Source organism: Garra rufa, chromosome 3, assembly GCF_049309525.1.
Source record: "Garra rufa chromosome 3, GarRuf1.0, whole genome shotgun sequence".
Taxonomy (NCBI): domain Eukaryota; kingdom Metazoa; phylum Chordata; class Actinopteri; order Cypriniformes; family Cyprinidae; genus Garra; species Garra rufa.
This window is the reverse complement of record NC_133363.1, coordinates 31117263-31139810: the sequence shown is the minus strand read 5'-3', so window position 1 is coordinate 31139810 and position 22548 is coordinate 31117263. Positions and strand designations below refer to the sequence as shown.

At 37.3% G+C, this 22548-nt stretch overlaps 1 protein-coding gene across 1 annotated transcript in view; it reads left to right on the top strand.

The window, feature by feature from the left end:
* Positions 1 to 4639: 4639 nt before the first annotated feature.
* mtss1lb (MTSS I-BAR domain containing 2b) overlaps positions 4640 to 22548 on the top strand; it is a 79620-nt gene continuing 61711 nt past the window's right edge. Inside the window, exons 1-3 of the mRNA XM_073836951.1 lie at positions 4640 to 4723; positions 20731 to 20792; positions 20898 to 20971. Coding sequence (XP_073693052.1) covers positions 4640 to 4723; positions 20731 to 20792; positions 20898 to 20971 — 220 coding nt within the window. The remainder of the gene's footprint in view (positions 4724 to 20730; positions 20793 to 20897; positions 20972 to 22548) is intronic.

Below are 22548 nucleotides of genomic sequence, written 5' to 3'. Positions count from 1 at the left end.
ATGAACAAGCCAAGGGTATTCTATAAGCATTCAATTACCTTTTGTAAAGTCAATGTGTTTGTAAGATCAGACTCAACAAAACAAGAGATCAACAAAAGCCACTGGCACGCAGGAATGGCATTGCAAACTTCGGCCATGTCACACCCACAGTCTATCATTACATGCCTGTTTTATATGTGGCTCTAGTATCCACACAAACTGGTTTATTTTTGGAAAAAGTGCCTCTGGCCCAGTTCCTCCTTGCCCTAAAACTTGATAACTTTAATAGAGCATGTGAATTGTCATAAAGCAAGAATTCAAATGTAAACACAGCTCACTGTGAGTAGAAAAGAGAGCAAAAAATTGCTTGTCACGATGCCCTGTGGTCGTGCCCAAGTTGTTGTGGTAATGCCTGGCTGGTGCACAAAATAACAATGGTGCCGTGAGGTTGACCTATCACTGAATATGGGATATTGCATTCATATTATTGTATTCCATAGCTCTGAAGAAGTGATTGAGCTGTATTTGGATGACTAGACTGCATAAAAGACCCCAAAAATGAGACAGTGGTTTTCTTTGGCTTTGAAAATTTGAGAACCTTCCCAGAAATAGTTTGACGAATTGAATTTGCTTTTTCTTGTTATTCTCTCTCTCCATTTTAAGTATTAATAGTGTAAAGACTCAAAGAAAGGGGGTTTGGGGGAGGGCTTCTGTTCCACTCGAAATGAATCTGATGTAATGTACTTGGAATTTGGTTAAGGCTATATTAAAGCTTTGTGTTACTGTGTGGAAGAAAAAGAACAGTTGGAATACATATCTGTATGTGCTGCATCCAACAGACGGTTAAACGATGTCCGTAACAGTATTGCTCCAGACAACAATCTATGTTTTGCATACAATGGGATTGAGATTTTTGTATATTTAAGCATACACAAATAAGCAACCATAATAAAGTTTCTCCTAATATGTATGACTGACTTTCTTCTGAGGAAAACAAAAGAAAATATATTTTTAAAGAATTAGGAAAGAAGACTTTGTTAATACACATTGATAGAAATCTTCAAAACATATACATGACTAATTACATAACACAAGAATAATCTCCTCTAGAGGAAAGGGAAAAAAACTAATTTTCACCAACTGTAATTCACTTTTGATTAAATTTCTGTACCTACTTATTACTTTTACCCCTCTCTCAGGTAAAATTTTAATTCACACTCTGTAGATCTCTGGAGATTTGCGTCATCACTAACTCACATGTAAAACAAGTTCCAACAACCGCAGCAGCACTTCTGAGTCCCTGAACATCAGACTCTGAGCTCATTTGGTGCCAAGTATATTTAAGTTTTTGTGGACTGTCAGATACATGAGAATGACAGTGCACAAAACACTTCACAACTTTCTAAAAAATAACAAAGAAAATGTTCAAGATAGATGATAATGTATGTATTTTAATAACAGTGGAGATGAAGGATGGCTGAAGCAGGTGTCTCGGTTCAATGGTGGTTGGCAGGACAATTTGATGCTGATGCAGGCAGTCTTGCTGTCTTGCTGAGTAATGTATGAAATGGAAGAGAACCTTGTTAGGCACAGATAGTGAAGATCAGCAAAGACACGGAGCGAGAGAGGGCAAAAGAGAAAAGTTTTACAGTGAGGGACATTTACATTTATGGTCCAGAAAGATCTTTTCTCACCAAAGTGACTTATAGTAATGCAAAGTTGTAATAAATAGCAACAATCAGTAGCCGGTATCCTCTGGCAGCAGTGACATTGCCATAAACAGTGACTTAAAGGGTTAATTTACCCCAAAATGAAACGTCTGTCATTAATTACTCACCCTCATGTTGTTCCAAACCCCTAAGAAGAAGAATTTTTGAATAAAAAGTTATTATTTTAGGTTTTATACTGGAACCACTGCTGTCACATGGACTACTTTATTGATGTCCTTACTACCTTTCTGGACCTTGAACATGGTAGGACCCTGTCTATGGAGGATCAGAAAGCTCTCGGATTTCATCAAATTTGTGTTCTGAAGAACAAAGGACTTACATACAGTGCCTTGCAAAAGTATTCATACCCCTTCATTTTTTTTCACATTTTGTTTTGTTGCAGCATTATGTTAAACTGCTTTAAATTAGTTTCCCCCCATATCAATTTACACTCCATACACCATAATAATGACAAAGCAAAAACCAGATTTATAAAAATAAAACACTGAAATAAGTACATTGCATATTCATACCCTTAACTCAGTACATAGTTGAAGCACCTTTACAGCCTCAAGTCTTTTTGGGTATGATGTGACAAGCTTTGCACATCTGCATTTGGCAATTATCTGCCATTCTTTGCCTCACCTTTTCACTTCTCAAACTCTGTCAGCTTGGATGGGGGCTGGCAGACATTTTCTAGAGTCCTAGTTGTTCCAATCGTCTTCCATTATGGATAATGGAGGCTACATGCTTCTGTGAACCTTCAATGCAGCAGATTTTTTTCTGAACTCTTCCCTAGATCATTGCCTTAACGCAAGTCTGTCACTGAACTCTACAGGCAGTTGTCTTGACCTCAGGACTTGGTTTTTGCTCTGATACACATTTTCAGCTGTTAGACCTTTTCTTAGAGGTGTGTGCCTTTCTAAATCATACTCATTCAAATGAATTTGCCACAGTTTAACTCCACTTGAAGTATAGTAACATCTAGAAGCAATATGAATGCTCCTGAGCTAAATTTCGAGTGTCCCAGAAAAGGGTATGAATACTTATGCAACGGGATCTTTTCAGTTTTTTTATTTTTAATAAATTTGCACAAATGTTAAAAACCTATTTTTTACTTTGCCATTATGGAGTAGGGAGTGTAGATTGATGTGGGAAAAAAAAGTAATTTAAAGTAGTTTAACATAAGGTAGCAACATAACATAAAATGTGAAAAAAATGAAGGGGTATTTATAATTTCGCAAGGCACTGTATTTGAAACAACTTGAGAGTAAGTAATTAATGACAGAATTTTCATTTTTGGGTGATCTAACCCTTTAATTCTTCCAAAAAGCAGAGTAGGGCAGTGGTGTAATGTGAGAGAATTCCCAAAAGAGTTAAGAGGGAGAGACCTTAAAGCTATTTCTGTAAATACGACAAAGGCCACATGGGCTCTTTGACCTTGGTTTTGAATCTTTGCGAGAGGGCGTCATTCTCCCCCTTCCACTGTGACAAGAGAACAAGATGATTGGGTTTTTATCACAGCAGTACGACATAATCATGAAATCTCATTTCAGCTTCATTATCATTTATCACAGAATAACTTTGGCATTAATGAAGTCCCTGAATATGCAGATTGAATCCCACCCTTTGTATCCAAACTGATATGGTTTTCATTAAAGGGATAGTTCACTCAGAAATGAAAATTCTGTCATCGTTTACTCACCCCCATGTTTACTCAAACCTCAATGACTTCATCTGTGGAACATACAAGAGGATATTTTGAGATATTTTTCCCCCCATACAATGGAAGTCTTCAAAGTCCCAAACCAGTAAGATTTTTAATGTTTTTTTTTTTTTTTTTAAATAATTCGCTTCTGAATATATTTTAAAATGTAATTTATTCCTGTGATCAAAGCAACATTTTCAGCATCATTACTCCAGTCTTCAGTGTCACATGATCCTTCAAAAATCATTCTAATATGCTGATTTGCTGTTCAAGAAACATTTTATTATTATTGCTTTTAATATTTAAATAGTTGAGTACATTTCAGGATTCTTTGATGAATAGAAAGACCCAAAGATCAGCATTTATCTGAAATAAAAAGCTTTTGAAACATGCCATTCAAAAGCTTGGAGTCAGTATAATTTTGTTTTGAGACTAAATTAAACAAATTAATACCTTTATTATCTGGAGTAATGGTGCTAAAAATTCAGCTTTGAAATCACATGAAGTTTTTTAATATATTAATATATTTACTGTTTTTGCTGTACTGTGGATCAAATCAATGCAGGCTTGGTGCGCAGAAGAGACTTCTTAAAAAAAACATTAAAAACCTTTGACTGGTAGTGATAAGATCTCGTTTGGAAATATCTGTCTTCCAGACTTTCAGATTCAGACTGTACAGATTGAATAACTCGCATATCGGTCTGTGTGTTTGTGTCCCATCTCTCCTCCCTCTGGCCTCCATGTGACAAGAGAAACTGTTCTGCCCAATACGATTCGCATGGATCGAGTTACTGGCCCTTTCGCGCTGCGCCGCTGCTGCTCAGTTCACTCACTCACTCACTCACTCACCAGTCTCTGCCGGGCGGGTGGCGCACCGACACACCGGTCTACACACACACATACTCCGCTTCTCACATCCATTCAGCTCGATTCCGCACCGTTGTCCGAAGATGACCGTGACTATTGCGGGGCCATCCACGAGCCTAACCTCCACCAACCGCGGAGAGTAGAACCGGAGCCGAGGAGAGAGAGAGAGAGTAACCCACCTCTCTCTCGTCTCTCCCCATCATCTGCCTCAACCCTTTGGGCAGCAAACCGACAGCTGAAGACACAGCGATTTCTGCTGAAATCTAGCTCTTACCCACAAACCTCTCTCTTGCTTTTAGCTCTTCAAGACGCGTCTTGTCGGGATATTGTGGAAGTAATTTCACACAAGGAATTTTCTGATCTCTATTCACTAAAGATGGATAATATAAACGTGGAGTCGGTGGAGAAGGAGTGCGGGGCGCTTGGTGGATTATTCCAGGCGATTGTCAATGATATGAAGGTGAGAGGTTTGACACGATGCTTTAAACACATGTAACCGTATATTCTTCAAGAGCGTGACTAGCATGCAGATGGAGAAGCTCTCAAACCCGTTATCACTAAAGTGGCTTTGAGCAAATAACCATGCAATATGCAATCGCTTACTCATGTTAGACCGAAATGACAGAGCGCTATGACATTCATTATCCTCCCAGAAGATAGATAGATAGATAGATAGATAGACAGACAGATGCATATATGCATTGAATGTACATGCATTCATGCATACATACAGGCCTATATGTTAAAGGGCTACATTAGATTATGAAGGCATGTTGTGTGTCGTTCAAGTCGACACGGTTCGCCCTAATGCCGGTGCGGCTGAATACACTGCATCCACACGAGAATGTTGTGCATGTAGAGGGGAAATGGAGGGGGTTTCACTCACACAATAGGAAACAGACTAAACCGCTGCTGATTAAGCAGATGCGGCCGTTCGCCATTCCGTGTCAAACACCGTGAGATTTGTTGCGTCTGTCTGACGGATTGCAGCGTTCCGTTATATCATTGGGTCTATGAGCGTAAAAGAGCGGCCCCGCTCGCCTGAAAACACATTATTGATCTTCTGTCGTGTTTAATATTTTAACCACATCGTGAGAAGGACGCACAGTCGTTCTGAATGTCTGTTGACCGGGTTTCGGGACTCACTCCATTGCATGTCCATGCATCTGACGCTCTGGCCAGTGAAACCCAATAGTGACCACATGACTTCTCTGTAGAGAAGCCTTCAAGCTGCTTGTTAATATCACTGTGTTTTTACTATACTGACAAAAAGATGCGAACACCTCAGAATCTGCATCACAGATATTCTCTTCTCATTCATAATTTAACTCTTGCTTCTCCAGCACGCTCATGGTCCCATTTGCTTCTCTGCTGTTAAATGGGGGATTGCAAAATATGGGTCAGCTATCATGCCGACATGTCTGATGAAAGATATTGAGCAGACAGTGGCATTGGTGCATGAGGTCGATGATGTTTGCCTCAAAGCTCTTCATTTTTTTTTTGTCTGGCATAGTTCAGTCATGAATGAGCAGTGCCCTGAGAGACCCACAGCCAGGCTTCACCTTTAAGATGTAGGTTGATTCAGGTGCTGCGCCGTTCCTGGTCTCGCTCAGGCTCGCTCTGTGATTGGACCACTTTTCCACGTGGATGCAATGCAGACATGCGGTTTGCACTCGCCATCCTCTGATGTTGCTAGGAAAGCAGCTGAGGATTGAAAAGACAGTTAAGTTCAGATATTGGATGATGATTGCTCAAAGAAAGTGCTGGCTTTTTATTCATCAGTGAATCTGAAAATGAAGTTATTGTTCAAGAGCCAAGATTGTGAAAGTCTATTACTGTCTTCTCTGTGCTTCTGCCTTTGCGTGTCTTTGTTTGTGGGTTGTGGGTAGCCTGTGGGTATTGCCAGCTCACTTGTCATATGTGTCTCATCACCCAAATGTCAGTTGGAGCTTCTTTGTTCCTTCTCTGAGATTCCAACAGTAGAGGAATAAACAAGGAACTCAAATTCCCCAACGGAATCAATAAAGTATAGATTCAGCGTACTGTTCTTGTAGCGCTCTTCATCACCCAGCAGATCTGAAGGATGCCTCTGTGGGAAAAATTGAACTGTACATGAATGATTATTTGTTTCCTGGCAAAAAAGAACAGGAAGGAATAAAACGCCATATATGTGACCCTCAACCACAAGACCAGTCTTAAGTAGCATGGGTATATTTGTAGCAATAGCCAAAAATACATTGTACTTGTCAAAATGATCGATTTTTCTTTTATGCCAAAAATCATTAGGATATTAAGTAAAGATCATGTTCCATGAAGACACCTTGTAAACTTCCTACCGTAAATACATCAAAACTTGATCTAGATTTTGATGCGATTTTCTCAATATTTAGATTTTTTTGCACCCTCAGATTTTTAAATAGTTGCATCTCGGCAAAATATTGTCCTATCCTACCAAACCATACATCAATGAAAAGCTTATTTATTCAGCTTTCAGATGGCATATACATCTCAGTTACAAAAAATTGACCCTTATGTCTTGTTTTTTGGTCCAGGGTCACATATGACTCTATTTAACTCCACAGTGGAATGTGAACATCAGTTCAATTTCAAAATCGACATCGGTTTGATTTCTATGCAGAACTGTACGTGTGTTTTTGTGTCTGGTTCTTGGGAGGGCATTGTTGTAAAAGGGTTGTTATGAGTATGGCTCTGAATCATGGGGGGAGGATGATCGGATTTGAAGGGAGGGGGAAGGAGAAATGAGATGGAAAGGGTTGAGGAGTGGGGTGGGCTGTCATATTTAGGTTCACATTCTTACCCCCCTTCTTTAGGTGAAAGGGCCCTAAGCAAGCGAGAGAGGGACACCAGCATTAGACGATGTGATGATGACACAAGCACACAGTTGTCTGTTTGCCAGCTGGACCTGTTGTATATCACTTCTGTTTACATTTGCATGCCTCACACCGAGTTGTGCATACCAGCCTGTAGAGCAGAGATGCTCATATAGACTCACACACTCGGGCTAGATCTCATTCTGCCTGGCTACTGAATCTAAGCTATGCCTTTAGAAATCCTTTGGATGTTTGACTGGGGATAGAACTGGGATCACGGGATATAAGGGTGTTTCATTGGCTTTGGGTGCTTTTGGGTGGATTTTTATTAAAATTGCATTTAAATGAAATAATAAAAAATTGATTTGATTTCAACCTTGTCTTTTAGTTATATTTGTTTCACAATAAAAATTCTTTGAGGTGGCTTAACTGATGCTAAAATATGAAAATACATACAAAAATATAAATCATCATTTTGCATGAATTGTCAGGGATAAGACTTGAGATGAATTATGCTTGAAAATATAAACTTGTTAGCTAGGAAAATTAGCTGATATTTTAATGTTTAAAATGCTATCTGATTTCATGACTAAAACGTACCTGTGGGAATTTTTTCGCAAGACGCAAAATACATACAAATAAGTATGTATCACTGGGGTTTCCAACAGAAATGAACACTAGAGGTAAAATAGCGAGCACTTGTAATCGTTTTCGTACACAGTAATGATTACAGCTCCATATGTTTCATTTTCTGGATGTAACAAGCTTGCTCGGTAACTCAGGCGGCATGAAATTGGACTTAGGATTCGGAAACCTTGACTCACGACGAATGAAAAACAAGGTAAAACGTCAGCTAAAAGTGCGTTTTTACGTCACATTCGCTTTTGTTCATACTATCAGGTAATTTTAGGTGTAGGTGTAAAAACACTTTTTTCAGTGTCACTCATGTGTCACGAAACGTACATGCCGCTATGTATTTCACTGTCTTGTGAAAAAATTCCCACAGGTATGTTTCCGTCATTAGATCAGGTTGTTAAAATGTCATTTCCACTACACCCTTAAAAATAAAGGTGCTTCACAATGCTATAGAAGAACCTTTTTGTCTAAATGGTTCCATAAAGAACCTTCAACATCTGAAGAGCCTTTCTGTTTCACAAAAGGTTCTTTGTGGCGAAAGAAACCAGATTCTAAAAAAGGTAAGAAAGAGATGGTTCTTTAAAGAACCTTTGACTGAATGGTTCTTTGTGGAACCAAAAATGGTTCCTCTATGGCATCGCTGTGAAGAACCTTTTAGAGCACCTTTATTTTTAAGAGTGTACTGGCGTTTCACAGAATAAAAACAAAATGTAATTTAAAGGAGAAGTCCGGTGTGATATTGACCTAAAGTGTGTTGAATCATGATACCGAGTGTGAACTTACCCTTCATAGCTCATCTCGGCTTGTCCACTGCAGTCTGAAATCTGGCGTTAGTTAGCCGATGCTAACAACAGGTTGTCAATGAGGGTGAATAGGGCATCGGACTAGTCACGATAAGTCGAGTGACGAGCAGGAAGGAACTTATCAGGTTATCAACTTATCAGGTTGTAGTTTCCTTCCTGCTCGACACTCGACTTATCGTGACTAAATTCAAGATGGCGGCGACCGGTAATTTTACTAAGGGGAATGTGTCTGTATAAATCTTCTTGTAAATAAACTACCGGTGCTTTTTCAAAGTTCTTAATGTCTCGTTTTAAATGTCAGGGCCCTTGGAAGTCTACCAATGAAGTGTGGCGCTACTTTGTGCCTCGTAAATGGTGTAAAACAGTGATTTATTTACATGGCTAGTCCGATGCCCTATTCACCCTCATTGACAACCTGTTGTTAGCATCGGCTAACTAACGCCAGATTTTGGACTGCAGTGGACAAGCCGAGATGAGCTATGAAGGGTAAGTTCACACTCGGTATCATGATTCAACACACTTTAGGTCAATATCACACGGGACTTCTCCTTTAAGATGTGGCAGAAATGGCAGTGCAGTGTGAATTTTCATGATTTAGTTTCAGAAATAAAAGAAATGTCCACTGTTGGATATTATTAGTGAACAAATAAGACAAACTAGAGAGAATCTACATAGCTAGAAGTGACCATGATTAAAGAAACAGCTGTAAATGTGGCTTACTGGTAAACGAATGTAGGTTAACCAAAATCATTTTATTGTCCTGTCATAAGATGTATTTACACCAAGTACAATAACTGTAATGATAACTATAACTTCAAAGTTTAATAATTGTTCTAATTCTTTGAGAATAGGGAAGTCCACACCACAACTATAACAGTAACAACATTGTTAGAATCACATTCAGAATGATTTTTCCAGCTAATTAATGACAAAAGCATTGACTGCCAGTCAGAATCCTCCCAATTTAAAGAGCTTTAAAATGGCAGATGACATAATTGCTGTATTCTTACAATAGGTTATTGTGCACTGGTGTGAATGTTAATATAGTTATCCTTATAGTTATTGTTCTTGGTCAAAGAGTGAATCTAAGAATCCCTGTGTCCACTCAACTCTGCCCTGAGACAATAGGCTTGCAACATCTAAATGAGCATGTGTTTTCACCAGCCTCTTGTTAGCCTTGTTAAAGATGAATCAAGTTGCTTTGGATGGAGGAATTTTCTTGGCAACGTTCCAGCAATACTCACTGCGTCTTTGTTTGGCCTGTCAAACTCATCTCATCTCTTATGTCTGCTGACATGAGGAAAATCTCCCAAAGCGTGATGACTATGGCTAAGCACTGAAATATGTGTCAAATGAACATTTTACTGCTCAGGTTCAAAGCGGGGAGCTTTGCTGTTGGGAATACTGTCATATGAGCCCAGTGGCCTCTTGGTGGGGCATCAGATTTGGAGCTGAGGATTGTGGGTTTGAGCCCCATCTGGGTTGCCATATAAGCTCAGCTGATCCCACAGCTGAATGTGTGTCAATCTAAACTGCATTTCATTTTTAAAGCCCCTTCTTTCACACATGGTGCAACCTAATGGCTAAAGATCAGGGGTGTTAACAGAAAGGTTTAAATGCAGTATGAATTAAGGGACAGGAGAGGCACATATTGCTCTTGAGACCTGTTCTTGACATTGGAAATACATTTAAATGGCTCTGAACAGAAAGTAGCCTTTAAAACAAGGGGTTCAAAGATCCCTAGAGATGGTTCTCTGTAGATTTTTATTTAGCAAGGATGCATTTAATGATTAAAAGTGAGAAAATTTGTACTTCAAAGTACAAGCATATTAGTGAAGTTAGAAAGTTCGTGAATTGGTATGAAAGAGTCTAGACATACTTCATTGTGTTTCTCACTAGCTCTAGCCAGAGTTCGACAGATATTGTTGCACACAAAGGCACCTGTACCTTTCAGCTTGATAACAGCCCTGTCATTAAAGTTGCACCATTTCTCTGACTGGTAGTCAATCACGATAACCTCCCTTCCTTTTAAATTACATACAGGATGAGGATATACAACATCTAGTGTCTCTGAGTGGTTTCTGTCATATAGCTTTCAATCAGACTAAGTACCCTTACTGGATGTGAGGAAGGAAAACAACAAACAGATTTGAGCTAGAAAGATATATGTTTATATACACTCAAATCAGTCTCTGTCTGTGCCTAACAGCTCTCAACCTTATGTTATGTTATTATGAGGAAACAAAAAAGAATGGAAATTACCAATGGTTGCATATTAGAAGAGGATTTGTGGAAGCAAATGAAGGAAAGGGAAACGAGCAGTTCGAGGAAAGACGTGTTCATATCAGTGAATGGATGAGAAAGAAAGCGATCATGTTAAGTGATTTCCATTATTCATTAGGGCATGGTTTCAGGCTGCTGTGGTAAATGTCAGAAATAGAGATGATTTGCCCCCATCTTTCTTTCATTCATTCATTCGTCCGTTCACACCAAAGACTTCTGTGTACTGTATTGAGGGCCTGACAGCTTTGAACACACTGGCAGTTTCTGTCCTCTGCCCACAAAGGCACAAAGCCAATCAGTGCCGCTTCAAAGGAGCCCAGCGGAAGCAGGACAGCCAATCACGTTTCACGGCTTCCACTAGCCCCTTGATGTCCGTTCTCCAAATACGTGCATTCCTCCATTCCCCCATTCATCCCTTTATCTGCTGGTTGTAGAGGTGGAGAAGGTGACAGCACAGCAGAGATTGTCTTATCAAGAGCATATCAAGGTCTCAGAGGTTCTGTCACAGACCCTTCATTAGTTATAGCCGAGGAAAGAAAAAAAAAAATCAAATAGAGCATATCCCATTCAGCTGAAAAGTCATCCAAGTGTTATAATTTGTTTGTATTAGCATGTTAGCATAAGTAAGCTGCTTTGCTCATAAATTATGAAGCATACAATCTCACTGTTCAATCTGACAACAATTTACTGCCTGTCTGGCAGTATAATTCAAGCTTGGTGATTTGCCAAAAGTCAGAGAAGTGATGCGCAACAGCCAATCTGTTAGCAATATCATTTCATTTTGTGCAACTCTTTAACCCCATAAACATCTTTGTTAAAGAAGACCTATTAACCCCTTTTTACAATATGTAAAATAAGTTTCAGGTGTCCCCAGAATGTGTCTGTGTAGTTTAAACTCAAACAGATCATTTATTATATCATTTTGAAAATGGCTATTTTTAGTGGATGCAGAAACACGTTGTTTTCGTGCATGGCTCTTTAAATGCAAATGAGCTGCTGCTCCCCGCCCCCTTTTCCAGAATAGGGCTGTGTCTTTACAGCTAGTACCTCAGATATTCCGCTAACAAAACATCTGTTTGGTTTAGATTATCATGTCTATCACACTGAAATCATGTGTTTTAAACCATAGTTTAAACTTCGTAAAAAAGTTTAAACTAAAACACACATGTGAAGTGTGCAGAAAGACGTGACAAACTAAGGGTGTGTTCACACTTGTCATGTTTGGTTCGATTACAACGGTGTTTGTGATTGCTCTGTTAGTGTGGTTACTTTGAATAAGTGTGAACGCTGCCATCCAAACTCTGGTGTGCAACAAACAAGCGGACCAAGACCGTTAAAAAGATGGAGCTCGGTCCGCTTCCAAAGGAACTCTGTTCCTCGATTTGAATGAAATATGAATGCAACACGGACCAAATACTTCTAAACGAACCAAAAACAGGAAGTAATGACAAGATTCAAAGCTATGCGACATGAAGGGAGCAAGCAGTGTATATAAAACAAAATGAGCAGAGGGCAAAAGTGGAGCAACGAGGAGGTAAAGTTTCTTTTAGCTCTTTGTGAGTTCACAGGTGGTGAAAATAAAATCATATATAATCAACACTGAGCACACTTAGTTCAGCAGTCGGCATTAGGTGTATTCGACTTAAAGTGGCGCTGAGGTTCAGTGTTTGGTGAGTTCCGTTACAAAATATACATCATTCAACCCAACCAATCAGGTTGTGAACGTATCACTATGCCTTTAGGTTCGGTATCTTTAGGTTCGCTGTCAAAAATGCCAGTGTGAATGCTAAGCGGACCAGGACCAAATGTATCATTTTTCTTTTTGGTCCAGACCTAATGAACCAAACAAACTGAACTACAAGTGTGAACACACCCTAAGTTCTCTTTCAAGTCTTATTGCGCTTAAACTGTCAATACACACAAGTTTATGTTAAAAACACACAAGTTACTAAAACATTTGGTTATGTCTGTAAAAGGTAAACAGGAAAAATTGCATGTTTATGTTAGATCTGTGTGGCAGCAACGTAATATACAGTAAATAAATCAATAAATCCACCGCTCTTTTGTCTCCTCTGAGGCTGGATCTTTTGCCATTGTGTTAGCTTGTAAAAACAAAATGTTGGCAATGTGGGTGGAAATGTGCAGAATAAGGGGCGGTAATATTATAATAAGATCCCCTTACTATGTCACGGGGGGAGTAAAATCTGAGCGGCTAGTTTTTTTACATGCTTGCAGAAAAAGGCTTACCAAAACCAAAAGTTAATAGGTTGACATTTTTCACATTTTCTGGGTTGGTAGATGCACTGGGGACCCGATTATAGCACTTAAACATGGAAGTCAGATTTTCATGATATGTCACCTTTAAAAATAGAACAATTAAATATTTTTAGCCTACATTTAACCATCACAACTCACATAGTGCTAATGAAAATATTAACAACGAGGCCCTCTTAAGAACTTCTTAAGAACTTCTGAGCTACTGATCAGTGCCTAGTCCTCAAGGATCACTTATTACAGTCATGTGACTCTTCCCAGTATCTCTGATTTAATTAAAGTTATATGATTCTACCTTTCAGACTCTGTAGCCCTCAACAAGTCTTTAGTTTCTCATTGTTGTAAGATGTCATTGTTGCAAAGAAACGAACTGCTCCTCTAGAGCCATGTTTGTGTTAAAACACAGTTCTACCTTAAGAACTTAAGAATGCATTAAGCTTTAAGAGAAATTAATCGTACGGTACCAGTATACCAAACACTTGAGCTTGGACATGGTAGAGAAAAGAAAAGACTGACAACAGACTTCAGTTGCAAAAGTGATACTCTAGATAAGTATATGAATTATAATATAAAAATCCATTATCGTTTAATGACTGGAGCCATTGTTCTGCATTTGAATTGATTCAGTTGTAGAAATGAAATTAGTCTAATGCAGCTCTGCTTTTGTCTTCCGCAATCACCAGTGAAAGCAGTGGGGGAGAAAAGAGAAATTAAACCAGCAGTGAGCTATTCATTTTCAGAGCGTAAATGAAAATGAGTCAGTTGAACTTTGACAGAATGTGTCTTTAAGCTCTGAGGCAGTGGCTCCTCGTGGGATTCCATTAGCGAGAACGATGCCAGAGAGGGCTTCCTTTGTTAAGCCAGATCAATAGCAGGAAAATCAGTCTTCTCTGGTGATTTCAGAGACATTTATTGGTCTCTGGATATGTCACTTTTATAGTCTGGTTCAGAGGAACTACATAGTAAACATGCTGTAGTTTTGAAGTTTAGGAGTTAGTGGATTTGCTTAAGAATCGCTGACAATGATGGAGCTCAAATTGAGCAAGGAGTATTTCTCTGAACACGTTGAGCTGACCTTTGCGAGGGCCATCATTATAATCAATTGAATTTAATCCTCATCACATTATCAAGGCACAGGGTTTGTTTGCCCTGTACACCTCTGCAACAGAAGCAGGGATAATGGCTGACAGAATGTATTTAAGGCTAATGAAAGTCAACAATCCAGTGGCTGATCAATACAGATGTTCATCCTACTGTACATCTGCAGTTGATTCACAAAATACGTGTCTGTATTTATATTTCCGAAACATCATAATTACGTACAATATTGCATGTTTCGCGGCAGTGTGAAAATTGGGCTTTAATAATAAAAACACTGTACCTGTAAATCAAACTTTGTGTTTTTTACTGCCTCTAGTGTTCATTTCAACTGGAAACTGCAGTGATAGGTACATATTGGTAGATTTTTCAGTTTTGCAGAAATATATATAATGTATTTCCAAAGAGCCTACGTTGCAAATGATTCTCAGAGATTTGTAATGATGTTGAGAAAAACAATTGTTTGGTACTGCAGATACATTAGATTTGTAAAATATGTTTCCTTTTTTTATTGGATACTTTTGTCTAATTGTCACTGACCCAAATGCTAAATCCTCCAGCAGCTGCCAGCTGTGGTAATGTTGGCTGATTTTGTAGCATCACAATAGTGCACTCTTGCTTATGGAATGCATAAACTGGCTTCACTTTTATCATCTGCCAGGATCCTGGCTGTTTTTTTGGCCTTATTAAAATTCACCTTTAATGCCGTTTTTCCAATTGGTTTGGCAAAACCGAAAATAGCCTGCTTCCTTTACAGGGCCCATCTGAGCATGTTTTATCTCAAATGGTGGGGAGAGGTACTTATCCAATTGTTTGTGGATCACTTGGCAAGTCAAGAAAGAGATTGGATAAAGAAAGGGATGGAAAGATGGGAAATAACTTTGGTGAAAATGAGCCAGCTAACAATATTTGCATAATTGGAATCGTTGCCGGCCTGCTATTGGATTAGCCTTGCGAATATGCTAATGTATGGGGATGGATGATGGGGGTGGGTCTTGTGCCTTATCACTCTCCCACAAGCCCCCCGAAGATGATGAACCTCAGTCCCGTGCAGCAGATTAGGGCACTTCAAACAGTGCAAGGGTCCCCAGGGAGTAACGTGTTCAGATTTCAGAGCAAATTAGCAGACATCAAACAAGCAGGACGAGATGCTGGATCAAAGGAGAGACGCTCATCTTTGTCAGCGTAGCAGCTTTTGTAGTGTCACCAGTGACTGTGCCCTTCTGCACTTGTTCTGCACTGCTCTTCACCCTTTCCTTTCATTCTTTTTTACAAAAATTCTGTCATTAATTACTTACCCTCATGTTGTTATAAACCCGTTAAACCTTTGTTCATCTTCAGAACACAAATTAAGATATTTTTGATGCAATCCGAGAGCTTTCTGACCCTGCACAGACAGCAACACAACTACCACGTTCAAGGCACAGACGGTAGTAAGTAAAGCATTAAAATAGTCAATGACTACGTTTACATGGACACCAGTAATCTAATTAATGATCTTATTCTGAATAAGACAATAATATGATTAAGGTGTTTACATGAGTTGCTTTTAGTATATTCCTTTCATGTTCCCGTTTTACATGTTATAGTACATAGATCGATTAATGACACACATCATTACGTCCACACGCGACGCTATCAGTTCATCTTCGTTATAGACTTTTGGATGTTTCGGTTTTAATTTTACAAAAGCTTGAAGTGGCTCTGGACATATGCAACAATTTTTTTAGAATGTGTGAGTTAAAATTTGCCGTGGTCGTATTTGTGCGAGTGCATGCTGTGCTGCTCCAAAGCGTCTGCTCCATACAGCGAGCGTTTCAGAGCCAGACAGTTTTAAGGAAAAAAAAAAAAAACACACGCAAGTCGAAAGCCAGTTTAGTTTTACTTTTTTTGTTTGTTTTCATTTTGAAAACCCTGTTATCTTTGCCATTTACCTCACATTGCGCTTTGGAGGCTTTCTTTTATTATTTTTTCATCAACTAATTTGATTGTTCAGTGTTTGCGTGCCCTGTAGCCGGCATATAACACAGCATGCGATGGAGTCCATGCCTCGTCTTATTAGTTTTTGTTAATAAATGCTATATAAGCTAGTTTTATTTTATTGTTGTTAGGCTGTTTAATTAAAAATAACAAATCCATCTTTTAAGAATTTGTTTTAATCTTAAAATTGATAGGTGTAACCTATATATGTAGGCAAAACCAAGTTCATGAATTCGAAAGTAAAAGTGAAAAGCATCCTAAAACATTCCAATAGCGGAAATCCCATTCACAAAATTAAAATCACAAATAATACTAATGAAAAAGAACGGGTTGAACGTTAACTACGTTTCCATAAAACTATAAATTATGATAACAGACAAACAAATTTATCAGCAATAAGCATTGATTAATCCCATGTTGTAGCAAAAAATAAATAAATAAAAATGAAACCAAAGCATATAGGCTATGCACGTGTGACCAACTGAGAGCGTTATGCCGCGTTCCAGGCAACCCGTTACCCGTGTTTTTCCAAACTTCTACCCGTGAAAGTGCACTGGAAAGGCAGTCAAACCCGTGAATTCCCACCCGTGAACTCGTACTAGATCGACGCACTCCCAGTTCCGAGTTCTGGCGTGACATAGCCCGCGAAACAACAATAAAGCCTCTGGGGTGCGGTGTTTATACAAGTGGCACACGGTGGAGAAACAGAGTTTAGGACAATATAACGTTGCAATCAACTTATTAATAATATAAAAATAATAAATGCTTGGCGTGACTTGCCTGGAACGCTAAAGTCCTGAGTCCTGGTTTGAAGACGTGATTTACGAGCTCAAAAACCTGCCTGGAACGCTGCATTAGTGTGTATCCTGTCGCAAAATGTGGCGAAAAGTCCTACACAAATAGTGTGATTAAGGTGTGTACATGTCTTCCATAATGCGACTAAAATAGGAATACTCCACCTGTCTTAATTCGATTTGTGTTTACTCCAATTATGACTTTAGTCTGATTAAATTCATCAAAAATCTCAGTTTACATGGTTACTTCTTAATCAGAGTATTGTCTTAATCTCATTAAAATCGGAATATTGTTGTCCATGTAAGCGTACTCAATGTGACATCAATGGTTCAGCCGTAATTTTATGAAGCTACGAGAATACTCCAAACAGCACTTTAGGCCATGTATTTTGTCAGTTCCCTTTCTCTGAATCTCAAAATCAGTCTTGCTTCTTTTGACTGTGGGGCAAGGTGAGAGATGGCACAGGGGGGTATTTGGGTAATGTGTGGGTGTACAAGGAAGGGGAGGGGTCTTTTTCCAGTTGCTGAGCACAATCTTGACCTCCAGCTATGCTCTGAAGTGCGGCTAATTTCACCCCTTGACACACAGCGGTTTGAATCTGCCCTGCTCAAAGCTCAACTGAGCTTAGCGGTCTTAAGATTCTAACAAAGACAGCTGTGGCCAGAAGCTGCTTCACCAGCAGTGTCTCAGGTACATGGAGATACTGTAAATATAGAGCTGGATATAAAGATGCAACAGTGATAGTGAGATCACAATATGAGATAATAAGGGATAGTTCACTCAAAATTGAAATCTCTGTCATTAATTACTCACCATCACGTCGTTCCAAATCCATAAGACCTTCATTCGTCTTGGGAAGACAAATTAAGATATTTTTGAGGAAATATGAGAGCTTTCTGAACCTGCATAGACAGCAATGCAACTGAAATGTTAAATGCCCAGAAAGGTAGTAAGGACATCGTTAAAATAGTCAATGTGATATTAGTGGTTCAACCGTAATTTTACGAAGCTATTGCGCGTAAAGGAAACAAAAATAATAACTTTATTAAATTATTTATTTTCTTTTTATCAGTCATTTCTCTTATTTCATTGTCTGTGTATTCTGGTTCAAATAAGTAAGGCTGGGTGAAAAACTGCAAGTCATCCTTGCTGTCGAAATCTGACACTGAAGAGAAGAAATTGTTAAACAAAGTCGTGTTCTTTGCTTGTAGCTTCATAACAATACGGTTGAACCGAAGATGTCACATGAATTATTTCAAAGATGTCCATACTACCTTTCTGAGCCTTGAATGTATCAGTTGTGTTGCTGTCTATGCAGGGTCAGAAAGGTCTCGGATTTCATCAGAAATATCTTAATTTGTGTTCTGAAGATGTCTTACAGGTTTGGAACATCAAGTGGATGAGTAATTAATGACATAATTTTCATTTTTGTGTGAACTATCCCTTTAACTAAAAAAAAACATACTTTACATTGAAGTAACATGATGATACTTGATAACTTTTGCTAATATTTTGGGAGTTGATTACAATATCAACTTCATACCACAATATGAAAAATAGTAATTTTGTTAAAGTTGCTTCTTGAAAGAACTGTTTCTATCTGATCTTACCCTTAAATATAGTTTTGTTGGTGTAACCTATTATATAAAATTAAAGTAGATGTGTAGATGTTACAGCATGAAGCTCATTTTTAGGTCAAGTAACCATACCAGATACCAAGTTTTGTTTATATGATGATGATTTGCAAAATTTAGCAAAATGTTTTAACTAAATTAGTGCTAAGTTTCAACAATTTAAGAATAAAATGTATTATCAGAACGTTTTTGAAGTGGGATCATTATTGAAGTGATTTTACGAGAGAAAAAACACCATTATGGTTTAGGATGACAGTCACGAGATTGTGTGTACTAGTCGTCATGCTTGTTAGTTTCTGCTCGGCTCCTGTGATATTGCATTTAGCCCGTGGCCTGTTGGAAAGCAGACTTCACACAGAATACTTCGTCTGCTGCGTTTCCGTGGCAACTGGGCAGAAATGTACATGGCTCGTCCCCTTATCGCCGGACGACACTCCTATTCCTGCCCCAGGACAAACCACATCCCCTCAAATTATTATATCCATATAGATACACAGACACACATTATGTATGTAAATGCCCACATGACTACAGTTTTTTATCTATAGCTAACATCCTGCTGCAATGAGTATACATACTTGATTAAATTCACATTGACCTTTATATTTATTTATACTGATGCACGGTATAGAGAGTACATACATTTGCTTTCATTAGGAATACTGATGGCACAATTATACATATACAGTTTAAGTCAAAAGTTTACATACACCTTGCTTAATTATTTTACCAAAATAAGAGGGATCATAAAAAATGCATGTTTTTTTATATTTAGTACTGACCTGAATACAATATTTCTGATAAAAGGCTTTTACATACAGTTCACAAAAGAAAATAATAGTTGAATTTAAAAAATGACCCCGTTTACAAAAAGTTTACATTCACTTGATTTTTAATATTGTGTACATGAATGATCCACATCTGTGTTTTTATTTTTTTAGTGATAGTTTAACTGCCTGCTGTTCTTCAGAAAAATTCTTCAGGTCCCACAAATTCTGTGATTTTTCAGCATTTTTGTGTATTTTGAACCCTTTCCAACAATGATTGTATGATTTTGAGATCCATCTTTTCACACTGAGGACAACTGAGGGACTGATGCTTCAGAAGGAAACTCAATGCATTAAGAGCTGGAGGTGAAAACTTTTGAACAGAATGAAGATGTGTACATTTATCTTATTTTGCCTAAATATCTTTTTTTTTTTTGTCATTTAGTACTGCCCTTCAGAAGCTATGAAAGATACTTACATGTTTCCCAGAAGACAAAATTAGTTAAATTAGTTAAAAAGTAAAAAGATGGATCTCAAAATCATACAGTCATTGTTGGAAAGAGTTCAAATACACAAAAATGCTGAAAAACCAAAGAATTTGAAGAACAGCGGGCAGTTTAACTGTTCAGGACAAACAAGGGACTCATTAACAACTATCACAAAAAAAACAAAAAAAAAAAACAGCTGTGGATAACAACACAGTATTAAGAAGTAAACGTATGTAAACTTTTGAACAGGGTCATTTTTTATAAATTCAACTATTATTTTCTTTTATGGCCTATATGTAAACGTCTTTTATATCTTATTCAGGCCAGTACTAAATAAAAAATAACATACATTTTGTATGATCCCTCTTATTTTGGTAAAATAAGTAACATTTTGCAGATTCTGCAAGTTTTATGTAAACTTTTGACTTCAACTAAATGTATTTTTTTGAAAGAAATATATATTTTTTTCAGCAGTGGCACATTAAATTGATCAAAAGTGACAATAAAGACATTTATCATGTTACAAAAGGTCTCTATTTAAACAACAAAAAATATAAAGCAGCACTTGTTTTCAACTGTTTTCAACCCTGATTATGATGCTGAATAAAGAATGATATGAAAATGTTTCGGATCATGTGACACTGAAGACTGGATTTTGAAAATTCAGCTTTGTCATCACAGATATATTAAAATGGAAAACTGATTGAAATTACAGTAATATTACTATTTTACATGACATTAAAAAATCCCACTGCTTCTACATTTTGAACAGTAGTGTACAAACAGTGCACTGAACCTAAAAAATGATACATTTTCTTCTTTGTACATTGAATTCATACTTACACAAAGTATCACCTTGTGTCTTTGTTCTTTTGCAGTGTTCATATCCTGTCTGGGAAGACTTCAGTGCCAAGGCCACCAAGCTGCACTCTCAACTCCGGTAAGTTCAGTCTCCGGCTCACATCCGCACCTGTCACGTGAGGAAGGTTTTATTGAATGCTGAGAAAAGACATCGTCATCAATTTATCCCATTGCTTTATTTCAGAACCACGGTTTTAGCAGCAGTGGCATTTCTGGATGCCTTTCAGAAGGTGGCGGACATGGCAACCAACACAAGAGGTAGGCATGATCTGGGATGTGTGAGAGTGTGTGTGGGTGTGATTGTATATGTGTATAAAACACTACTGGAGAGAGGAAGATTTCTGTAGAGGCTGAGTGTCCAAAACCAAGGATTATAGAAGATACTGACAGAGCCAGACCCTCTAGATTCCAGAATTAATGCTCTCATCTGGCAAGCAATGTGTGTGAGGATGCCTTTGTGTTAATGTTCCTATTCGTGTGAATTTAAGACAAAAGATCAACTTGTTTTCATGAATGTATTGGTTTTATCTGCTACATTATTCATCTTTATCTCTGCTGAGTTTTCAACAGTCTGTTCACATGGCAGAATAAGCGGATGTTATAAATCCTCGACAATAATGGATAAATGAGAGGGAACAAAGACGTGCCTCATAGCTGTAGAGAGGCTTGCTGGGTGTTTTTTTGGTTATTTATAGCATGGTGGTTTAGTAATGACTTGACAGAGTCAAGATCTTCGAAGGACGAAAATAATGTTGTTTGGAAAATAAACCACCAGTCTCATTATGATTATATTACTGTATTGGGCTCTTGGGATTTTGATTTTTTTTTCTTCATTTCATCTTGTGGCCTGCCTGAGGTAAAGAGTGTGTTTGAAGGAGTATGATGATCTGTGTTATTATGGGTTCATGTGGGCATGTTGTGTTTTTAATGAGCTGGCGGAGCTGGGAGCCTTCCTCTGTGCCTTGTAAAAGCAGTGAGGATCTCATCCGACCCCAACTGTGACTCATAGGTGGCTGTTTTAGATGGAGGCTTTTGGGTACAAAAAGTTAAATGGGAAGCTTGAAGAGACACTGAGAACAATTAACAAAAGGTACAAGGCTATAAGGAAGTGAGACAGCATATTTTATTACAACAATTATTATTCACTTCACCTTGTAGCTGTATACTGTGATCTTAATTTTGTACAGTTAATTCATTGTTTTATTTTACATTATTTTATTTTACATTATTTTATTATATATATATATATATATATATATATATATATATATATATATATATATATATATATATATATATATATATATATATTATTTTATTCTTTATTTTATTCATTAATTTTTAGATTTATTTATTTATATATTTTTATTAAATTTTATTTTTATATATATTTTTATTTTATTTTATTTTTTATTTTTAATCTTGTAGCTGTGTAATGTGATAAATTTTGTACATTTAATTCATTGTTTTATTTTATTTCATTTTATCTTGTAGCTGTGATCTAATTTTGTATGATTAATTTATTGTTTTATTTTATTTATTTATTTATTTTAATTTATTATTTTATTTATGAGTTTTTAATTTTCAATTTTATATATTTATATATATATATATATATATTTTTATATATATATTTGTATATTCTTTTATAATTTATTTTTTATCTTTTAATTTTATGTATTTATATATTTAATTTTTTATATAATTGTATTTTATATAATTTATTATTATTATTTATTTTACCTTGTAGCTGTATACTGTGATCTAATTTTATTGTTTTATTTTATTTTATTTTATTTTATTTTTTATTTTTTATCTTTTATTTTAATTAATTA